Below are 11,255 nucleotides of genomic sequence, written 5' to 3'. Positions count from 1 at the left end.
CCAGGCTTATATACTAAAAAAAGAGGGCGCCTGGCAAACACTAGGACATTCACGGAGTTCCTCGATAATTCATGATCTTTCTAGAAACTCCAGCACGCATGCTCCAAGCGTCGCGTGATTTCCGCTGTCCTAACAATATTAAGCAAAACAATGTTATTATTCATGTATTACAATTTAAGCAAAACCATTTGCCTAAAATGATTATTGGCCCACGACAGTTACGCTTTGGACATATGAATTTGTAGATGGCATAAGAGTAATGTTTATTCAGAACACTACTTTCAAATGTAAAGTAATTAAACAAAATTTTGATTTAAAAACAATTCCAAATTTAATCTTTTTTTCTTCTTTTGATTCCTAAGCACTTCCCCTGTATACTGTACAACACAGTAAGGTATCCGTTTCATTGTAGAACATTTGTTAATTTTAGAGGTATATGAAGTCTAAATATTTATTAATTGTACTTTTATGGGATTCTCAGGTGAAACTGTTTTCTACATGTGGCCGTTGTATAATGAAATTATCAATCGGGAAAATTATGGAGTAAATCTGAGTTTAAGCTAAGTAGAACTGATGTGATTCTAATATTCTGTACTGACAGGAAACTTCGGATTTACTCATAACGACAAGCGTTATTTTTGTGACTGGTCGTTCTCTTACAAAACAGTGAAGGCTATAACCTATAGATATTATATACTCGGCCAGTAAAAGATGTTGCTGTTGTCGACCTGTTCTGCACAATATGCAAAGTTGCCGAAATATCTCCGCTGTGCTAAAATTGCATAGAATCAAACTAGATGAATTTTCTTCAATTCCTATGTTAGGAAAATTCAAGAAATGTGAATTTAAATGACTTTTTATCCCTATGGATAAATAACTCTCACAATGACAATGTAAACCATAATGTATACCAGTTCATCAAAATCTAATTTAGAAAACTCAAGACTATGTCTAACTGTAAATTCATTTGTTACAAACAGTTAAAGAATTTTAAAAATGCTGAATAAAAGTACTTGATATGAGCGATCTTATAGGGTAATTTATTTTGTGTAACTTGGGTATCCATAGAATATATCATAATATGAACCAACTTGTTTTATATCATAATAAATCGTTTGAGATGTTAACCCTTTCTTTATTTTAAAAAATATTTTAAACTTCTTTCTCGAAGCTGTTGGAACAGACTTCACTTTCCTGAATTTAGTAATATTCGGACAAGCTAAATCTCTTTTTTTTCATTACTTTTTCAGATTTAAGAATTATTAAATTCTCCAATGAACTAGAATGTTTTATAGCCAAAATGCTCACAGTGGCACAGTGGTATATCTGCGGACTTATAACGCTAGAAACCAGGTTTTGATATCCATGGTGGCCAGAGCACAAAAAGCTCTTTGTGCTTAACTTCAAACAAACAAATAAAATTATAGCCAAAATTTCTTCTTTAGGTAAATATTTCAGTAACTATTATCAAAAGTAACATTACTTTGATCATAACTGGGTACGAGTTTTAACTTAAATAATAACTGTTCAAAATTCATGAAATGTTCTACGTAATCTAATTTCCTAAGAGTAATTGAAAATCTTTGACCTCTTGATAGTACCACTTCAAAAGAAAATATTTTAAGAACTAAAGAAAACTTTGTGTAATTTACAAGATACTCCTAGAATTGAATTAAGTGAGTGGCTGAATAATGACCAGCTTTAATCTATTGTATAACCCAAGTTTCCTTGTCGACCTCTTGCTGTTGTTTTTTCAGGAACAATGGGCCTTGAGACTTCCCCCGCTGAAGTTGACCTAGGACAAGGTTGTCTTTACAGTCTTGACCCAAGCAGCTTGTCTGTTAGCAAGCAAGTTGAGAACGTTAACTTGTCTAACGGTCTGGCATGGTCTTCTGATAACCGGCTGATGTTCTTTATAGATTCCATTCCTGGGAAAGTCTACGTGTTTGATTATGATGTAGAAACAGGAGTGTTGAGTAAGTGTGTAGGTCCTAAAACTGAAAGTTAAAGTTTTACACTATTGAAAATGTGCAGAATTGATTAACAATAACGTGTGACAAAACCATTTGTCTCAAACACTCGGGACAAGAAATTATGGCTGATCAGCAAGACGGGTATTATAAATTCTTTATCAGCAAAACATTAACAGAATATTTATTTTTACAACTATTTAGCATTATTAATTTCTCTGGATAAATTATTCATTTTTTGTAACCATGTGGAATTTTCTACTTCTCTAGGTCACATGGAATTACCAGTCTCTTTTAAAATCATGTGAAATGTTAATAAGCCTAAAATTTGTGATAAAATCACTTTTACTGCAGATTATTTTTTCCCACGTTTGCTCATTTTGGGTTTAGAATCAGTGGCCTGTAAAAAAAAAAAAGGCATTTCAGATCAGTCTTTTATTCCTACAAGTCACTGCTCAAGAGGCCTTTCGTTTAATACCAGAACTCGTCAGTTTTTTGGACGACGAGAGAGAAAAGATTCTCTGATACGCTATTCATATACGAAATACAATACTTTAAAAGTTATACTTTAAACCGTAACTTTTAACGTAAAATATTCATTTTTTAGAACCACAGAATGAGCAATTTTAAATAGTTTTAAAGAAACTAATTCTATGCGGTATTGAAAACGGGGTAATTTGCATGCATATTTCTGTGTGGTTTTTTCGAGAAACTTTTTATTCCATGTGATTGTAAAGAAGTAAGTAGTTCCAGATTGTTACAAAGGAATAGGTACAATAATTAAATTCTTCTTTTGAGTAAAGATCAGAAACATCCAGAAATAATATTTTAGAAAACATATTGTTTTTATACACACACACATAACATTAGATTGGCCACTCACTTTTCTTTATCATTGAGGGCATATGCGCATGCAACTGCCATTGCTTTGTGTTGAATTTCGAACTGGCAGAAAATGTACAATGGCTGAATATGACAGTCGTCCATTTCAGCTACGACCCGAAAGAACAAAGAGAACATATGCCATTAACTGTTACACATACCGTAACCAAGAGTCGAAGGCGGATTGTGTTACATTCCACAAGTAAGTAAAACCTTTTTTTCTATACAATATATTAAGTTACAGCGGGCAACATCGCCATGGACATGCTGGCGACATCAAACTGGCGTGGATGTTTACCACTAGTTTCAAAATGTATATGCGAATCTTTTTTTTTGTTCTTTTTTTTTTGGAAGGCATTTCACCGACATAAGTCGGCATGACAGTTTGACAGCTTTTGATTTGAAATGCTAAAAATATTAAGTACTCGCATAAGTTGAAATAATCATCCATGACATTCTATTGTCGCTTGCTGGCCAGTCAGGCTATACAGAGATTCCGCCAAAACATATACTGTCTACAGATGCAAGTTCTGTGTACATTAACTTTTGATGATATCACTGACTTTCGAGGTAGAAGTGTATTAAATATGGCACTTTGTTTAATGGATGAGAGAGGAAATTGGGGGTAATTTGTATGGTTTAAGACAAGTCTAGTTTGATCAGTGACGTTATGGCTTATCCGGGAAAAAAATCAAACATAGGCCTAATACTGCCAATAGATTCATTCTCAGAATTACATGACAGATTACATTTTTGCTGGTGGCTCCTTTCAGGCCAAATTCCTTGAGCTGTCAGTGTCATAATGATAAAACATCAGTATCAGTACAAGTGGCCCGAAAACAAGCAAAAAAAAAAAAACAACATTAATGTAACTGTGATATACATAAAATAGTGCTTATAACAGAGTGAGCCTAGTTTTATTACACTTACAATACATATGTACATACCTTTTAATATTGTTACATTTAATTGTAATTTACGTGTGAAATATCAGTTATATAAATGTTTTACACAGTGCCGATTGTGTATTTGTATTGTTGCGTCTCTGGTCGTTAGTTAATTTCCCGTATAATTTATTTCCGAAAAACTTCAGCAATACAAGTCCTTCCTTAAATAAAACTAGTTTATTCTTTCTCAATACAACTTTGCAATACACTTAATTTCCACGGTCACGCTATAACTTAAACAACGCTATAATTCACAACAAACGACTCAGCGCTCGACCCAACTGTCCGTCTTTATCTCTGTCAGCAATTCAACGACATTGTTGCCGTCAGTTCTTGGCGGTCTTATATACAAGAATACCGTACATCTAGTAAGCACTCGAGCATTCACGAACCTTCGAGAATATGACGTGTTACTAGCGTCAAGTGACCCCCGCTATCGTACCAGTATGTTCACAAGAAAACAAAGTACTGCAGAAATGATTCTCACATGAATATAGCAGAATTTGGCTAGCATATAATTATGAACTGTAAATTTAATGGTGAAAAATTGTTGATCATGCTATAAATAAATATATTCCTGCAGTATTCTAAATTAATCCACTGTAGGGCACTGTACTCAGTTTGAAAAGTCAGGCCTATGTCCTTGGTATTTCTCTACATAATCATGTTTTGTAAGATTTGTAAAATTACTCTGTGGCATGCATTACCCACATAGCCGTTTTCTGAAAAGAAAAATTAGGTATTGAGGAAAAATTGGATTTATATTTTAATTATTTGATTTGTTATTATAAATGCTTGTAGAGTAAAATTATTGCACAATTGTAAATTTAAACAACTTGAAAAAGGACCGTTATGAACTGTATTGAAGTGTCCACGATGGGGAAAATGTACTGATAATGAAAGTTTAGGTATCTACATGGTACAGTAAGAAGCATAGGTACTATCAGCAAATATTGGACATATATTATGTTATGCAGATTAGACAATGCTAGATTAATGAACTGGCCCGGCATGGCCAGGTAGTTACGGCGCTCGACTCGCAATCTGAAGGTCGCCCCGTCACACCAAACATGCTCGCCCTTTCAGCCGTGGGGGCGTTATAATGTGACGGTCAATCCCACTATTCGTTGGTAAAAGAGTAGCTCAAGAGTTGGCGGTGGGTGGTGATGACTAACTGCCTTCCCTCTAGTCTTACACTGCTAAATTAGGGACGGCTAGCGCAGATAGCCCTCGTGTAGCTTTGCGCGAAATTCAAAACAAACATTAATGAACTGGTAATGAAAAGTTACATGTCTCATTTGTTTTTAATTATTTAAGTATACACCCATAAATTTGACCTATTTAAAACTTACAACTATATTTGCACATGAAAATTTATATAATTGTAATTTCATAACTTCTCATATTTTTCTGAAGTCAGTATAAGTTCAATATATTAGATCAAATGTAAACACTATTTTCACGATTTAATCTCCACGTCTTGTACTACACCGGTAATGTATGATCTTCATGTAAAATGTTTTGCATAATTAACCTGACTTTGTTATGTCGACATTCAAAGGTGAATCCCACAATGGGGAATGGTATTTGGTCTTAATGGCAAGGTGATCTGGAGAGACACTGTTCATCCAAAATATTTTGTTCTCATTACAGAATAATAATATTAGTGAAATATCTTAAACTGGGTTTCACCAAGATAATAAATTTACAGTATCAGATCTAGTACAGTATATGCAATGCATCTCACACACACACACACACACACACACACACACACACACATATTGTATATTTATATATATACATATACATATATACTTTTTTTCAAGGAACTGTATCAAATTTTGCCACAAGATATCAAATAAATCCGAGTGATTTTTATTATATTTGTGTCATAAATTTTCTTAATTACTTCCATCAACTTTAAGAATGTGCAGTTTCATACATAACATTCTTCCCCACCCCCTAAAAAAAAAGGACATTATGCGCCACCTCTTGTTCATTGGCAACACTATTTGAGATGTACATTTTTCTGTGACATAATAAACACTAAGGAAAAAGAAGAGATTTTAATCATAAGATTTCACTCTGGTCTAAAATCCAATTCATTCTTCATATGACAGGTCAGATATGTGTGTTTTGTGAACGATTTTTGGCACTAATGTCACAGTTAAGGTCAGGTTTAGATAATCTTGGCTTGATAAATTTATTAAAATCAAATCAAATTATCCAAACGTCTAGTTTAGATGGAAAACAGCCTAAATTGTGAGGTGAGATCGCCTTGCTATTGTCTATTCGATTGGCGGGCTTTGAAAGTTCAACACATAGCAATGGCGGCCGCTTGCAGATACCGAAAGTCAAGTGACTTCCAATCTAGTGTTATTTATAACTATGGTTTTATATCTCAATATGTCAGTTTAATTTAATATTGAATCCAAATGATGCAAGCTGAAAATCTGACAGAGAACAAGCCAAAAATTTTTCTACTCGAACTCTTCATGAGCGTTTGAGATTTCCGTCGTTAGGCTTTTTTAAAGTAGTTTTCGTTTTTCTGTTAACAAAGTTTTATAATAAAAGAAAAAATATAAAAATTTGTGGTTTCCAAAAGAAGTTAAAGTAACACAATGTTGACAGGAGAAAGACATTAATAAACTATTACATTATGAAATGATATTCAGTGTTTAAATAACTTAGGAAAAATAGTGAAAACATTGTCCTAAACTACACAATAGTAACTAACACTAACATATCAACGTAGTTAGTATTTGATTCAAGCCTATATAATGTTTTAATTCAACTTATAAACTTGCTTATGTTTCAAGTTATTCGTAATTATTAACTTATTCATTGCATAAATTATTGTAACTAACTTAACAGGTAAAACTAAATTTCAGAAGATCAGGGGAATTAATATAGCAGTAGTAATGTGTTTTGTTTATCGGGAGTAGAGGATGCGTTCTCTTATGGAGGTGCGCCCCCCAGTGGCACAGCGGTATGTTTGCGAACTTACAACGCTAGAATCCGGGTTTCGATACTCGTGGTGGGCAGAGCACAGTTAGCCTATTGTGTAGCTTTGTGCTTAATTACAAACAAACTTGCCCCCCAGTGGCACAGTGATATGTCTACGGACTTACAACGGTAGAATCCGGGTTTTGATACCCGTGGTGGGCAGAGCACAGATAGCCCATCGTGTATCTTTGTGCTTAGTTACAAATAAACAATAAACAAACAAATTTATGGAGGTATACAAGTTTTAAACTCAGTATATTAGGCTTACGTTTTATAATGGGGGGGGGGGGTAATTTACTGACCGGAAACGGAACTTTTAAGTTAATTTTAGCCAAGGGGTCCTTACCCCATGTATTTGAAGTGGATCGCCCTCTGTCCTTGAAAAACACATTCCATACTGTTTAAACTTCGTAGCACGCTTGCTTTGATATAGCTATATTTTTTCATTATATATATCTACATTTCTGATAGTTGTTATTTTTACAGTAAGCGTAAAAATCTTAGGTCATGAATGAATATATAATATAAATCTCAAAAAAGATTCATTAAAATGTAAAGGGCGATTGAACATATTGCCATGTGTGTTTTTTCTTATTCAGGTAATCAGCGAACCCTGGTGGATTTCACCGTCTCGCGAGGATACCAAGATTGTGGAATTCCTGACGGAATGACCATTGACATTGAAGGAAAGTTATGGGTTGCCTGTTACAACGGTAGTTGTGTAGTTCGTATTGACCCCGCCAGAGGTCAGTGCTTAATTAACAACTTCAGATTATAATATATATTTTCTGTGTGTGTGTGTGTATATATATATATATAGATAGATAGATATATTAACATTATAATGAGAAAAAAATTAAACATAATTCTTCCATTATCATTCCTTGTTGTCATCCTCAAGTACTAATGGATAATGTCTGTGGTCATAGCACCCGAAATTGTTGAGGATATTCCATTTATCGCCCAAGATACCAGATGTAAAACTCGCCAGTAACTGAGGAGAATCGATTAAGGGTTGGGAGTTTGAGTGCTTGAACTTGCAACGTCTCAACTCCTACTGCCTTTCGCTGTCTGTAATCAGATCTGGGAAAACAGTTACTCTCAATATTTAGATATAACCTTAACGTAGACTTAAACCACCCTACAATTCTACAATTTAAAACTCTCAACCTTTTATTTAATAATGTAAGATATAAAAACTCCAAGTTATTTGTATTGTTGAGTCTTTTACATTTTCCAGATTGCCTAGTTAACCGAAGTTTTAGATAATTATATATTTTTAAGTTTAACAATAGACCCTAGAAACATATTTCCTGCTTTAAAAAGTATTGGAAAAATAAAAATTTTAATCTGTTAACTAATCAAATTGTTCAATTAACGGATAAGGTAATGATAAGTGGGTTCATAAAATTTAATATCGTCCTCTACATGGTTCTCGAAAAGACTTGGTCCCTTGTGGCTCAGTGGACTTATGCTGCAAAAAAATTGGTTTCGATACCCGCGGTGGGCAGAGCACAGATAGCCCATTATGTATTTTTGTGTTTTACAACAAACAAGTAAACAAAAACTATTTATAGTGGTTTGAGTTTTAATTCTTAACATGCACGTGAAATGAATTGTCATTTATTATGAATGTTTTTGTTGGCTTGATTTTGTTTAGGGGATTTACTCCAAAAAATTGAATTTCCCGTCTCCAAGATTACTTCCTGTTGTTTTGGTGGACCTAATTACAACGAGCTTTACGTCACTTCCGCCATCAAGGGCTTGACTGACGAACAACATAAACAGCAACCACTCGCGGGAGCTGTTTTTAAAGTAGCCGATTTAGGAGTTAAAGGTTTTGCTCCTGCCTGCTTTGCACGATGAATTCATTGAAAACTTGGAAATCCTTTTGTGTGTTTAATTTCAACCACGGCTTATGCTAATTTTATACTCTTTTTTTTTTTTGTTAAAGAACTATTTTAACATTAGTTATTACTTTATAATAATGACCTTTTTGTAACGGTGGAAGGTACTTCAAATGAAGGGGTCAGTTAGATAATAATAATAAAGAGTGTCCTACATATATGTGTATATATATATATATATATATATATTTATATATAAGTAACTGCTGATCAGTGTTGTCTCGCAGTTAATATTAACGAGGAAGCCTTGATATTTTAACCCCAACCACAAAAGTATAGAACATTTAAACAGGTGCTTACTTTAGGTGTCTCGATATATTTACGCGTGAGTTTGAGTCATCGGTCTTTTATAACTGTAAGCACGTTGGTAACCAGTAACGTCGTTGTGCCAGACAAGACCTGACTATTGTTTAAACTATAAAACTCTGAAATAACTTCCAAGTCAAGAGGAGTCGTCGTATATCATTTAATGAAATTCACTTTTGTTTATGTCCTTAATAATATTCGCTAATCACAGAGGCATGTAATTTGTGCCAGCCCTTCATCACTGTGACCTGGTGAGGCTTGCATGTACCTCTTGTTACAAATGTTTCTTAACATGGTTTTCATTGGTTGATTTAAACCTAGATTCTAAATGACTCCATTAGCTGTGAGCCTCAAAAGCCTCGACTCCTTTTGGTTGTTCCAGCTCTGTCTCTATCTCTCTATATGTATTCAAGAATTTTACACCTATAAACACAGTTAATATCAAAATAATTTTGTGAGAATAAGAAAGGCAACTAGAATGAAACTGTTTTAACGGTTTCATGAGCTACGTGTTTCTGCCAAAACTGTAAGAGACTAAACGAAAAATTTTATAATCTTCTTTATTAATAAAGATGGTAGAAAGCATATGTTTTGCTTACATGTCACATTTCTCCCCTCATTTGTTTTTCAAGTTTGACCTTGAGCAGACAATTAGATATAATTATTAAAACTCAAATCATGACCAAGGAGTACGTTAACTTTCTTTTGTTTCTACAAACAACTGCATGCTACATGGATAATATAACCTTTTAACACAACTACTTTTAAGTACAATGCAAACTAAAACCCTTCAACTAACATCAAAAATTCAAAATCTCTCTCTATATAAGCCACTATTTATTGATAATGCTGGGTAACACTCAAATTGCCTCAGTAGTTAGTGTCCACACTACAAGTGGAAGTCTTGTATTCAAACACCAGTACAGTCACGATTTTTATCATTTTTTAAAAATGGGTGATCATGTTTAGAGCAAGCGCCTTCAATATTCGTAAAAACACGAATACCATTATATTTTAAGTTAATATTTGTTAATATTGTATTTCAAACACAGGATGTTAAAATGGCTCAGTGGTTAAGGTACTCGACTTTCACGTGGAAGTTTTGTGATCATATTTACAGCAAGACCTTTCAATACCATTATATCCGGGATTTGATATGTTGGTTAACATTCAAATTAAAAGATGGCATGTTTAAAGCATCAAGCCATCACAGATTTTAATTTCAATTGAACGTTTCTAACACCATCTATGAAATAAGTTCTAAGCTAAAATTCTGAATAAAACTACAAATGGTTCAGAAACAGTGCAAGAAAGAAAACGTTTCTCAGCAAGATAAGGAAAAAGTAAATGGATGGCACGACAATATCAAGAAAGATCGGTTAAAAATTAGAGTAACTGGAGTTTAGGGGAACAATTCACATAATCAAATGATGCTTCTAAAGAAACAAAGTGAAGAAGACATATTGACTGAACGGGTACATTAAAAATAACCTTCTAAATATGTTTTAAAAATAAAATGCAACACAAGTCAATGAAAGAAGAACCTTTCAACTTTAAGGGTCAAATTAATGTAAAACATAACATGATAAAACGAAACAATTAAAAGAAAAACATTTAATTTTACTATTCATTGGAAAATCGCCATAAAACACAAAGTGAAATATACGAAAAATCCTTTGACTTTAGTTTTAAATTACATAATAATAATACCTGATAGAATACAAGAAGAAACTTTAACTATGATATACATAAAATAACCATTTAACCTAAAAATACATACCCAAGTGCACAGTTACATAGACAGGAAATTAATTATTAATGATGAAAAGTCCGTCAGTGGGTCACCAGCAAGTTTATGGATGTCCAATGCTAAAATCTAGGGTTTTATTCCCAACAGTAGACAGAGTTCAGAAAGCCCATTGTGTGGCTTTGAGCTAAAACAAATCACACAAACTTAATGGTGTAAAATCACACATATATATATGTATATTTATATAAATCAAATACAGAGTACCTACCTCCTTTAAAAGACTAGACAAAATCAAAAACCTTACATAATCCCTGTTCCAGTTAGAAAAGGACATAGTGATATGATATTCTAGAAATTGCATAAAAAACCTTTAACATAGAAAAGTTAAAATAAAACATTTGTGAAACCATTGAAAATGTAATTGATTAAACAAAGTACATTACAAAGTAAAATAATGCATACAGATGGAAATAAAACCTGTGTC

General features: G+C 33.3%; 1 protein-coding gene across 1 annotated transcript; it reads left to right on the top strand.

Moving 5' to 3' along the window:
• The first annotated feature begins 1,760 nt into the window (after positions 1–1,760).
• LOC106472656 (regucalcin-like) lies at positions 1,761–9,608 on the top strand. Its single transcript, XM_013933311.2, has 3 exons — positions 1,761–1,976; positions 7,408–7,554; positions 8,469–9,608. Exons 1-3 carry the CDS (start codon positions 1,763–1,765, stop codon positions 8,672–8,674), a joined length of 567 nt encoding a protein of 188 aa, XP_013788765.1. The 5' UTR covers positions 1,761–1,762; the 3' UTR covers positions 8,675–9,608.
• The last annotated feature ends 1,647 nt before the right edge of the window (positions 9,609–11,255 follow it).

This window comes from Limulus polyphemus, unplaced genomic scaffold (genome assembly GCF_000517525.1).
Source record: "Limulus polyphemus unplaced genomic scaffold, Limulus_polyphemus-2.1.2 Scaffold5495, whole genome shotgun sequence".
In the NCBI taxonomy this organism is placed as follows: domain Eukaryota; kingdom Metazoa; phylum Arthropoda; class Merostomata; order Xiphosura; family Limulidae; genus Limulus; species Limulus polyphemus.
This window is presented reverse-complemented; position numbering and strand designations above follow the sequence as displayed.

Coding starts and splice junctions, on each gene's coding strand:
- LOC106472656 (XM_013933311.2), top strand. CDS start 1,763: ATGGGCCTTGAGACTTCCCCCGCTGAAGTTGACCTAGGACAAGGTTGT. Junction 1,977..7,407: donor TGTAGAAACAGGAGTGTTGA/GTAAGTGTGTAG, acceptor TTTCTTATTCAG/GTAATCAGCGAACCCTGGTG. Junction 7,555..8,468: donor TCGTATTGACCCCGCCAGAG/GTCAGTGCTTAA, acceptor GATTTTGTTTAG/GGGATTTACTCCAAAAAATT.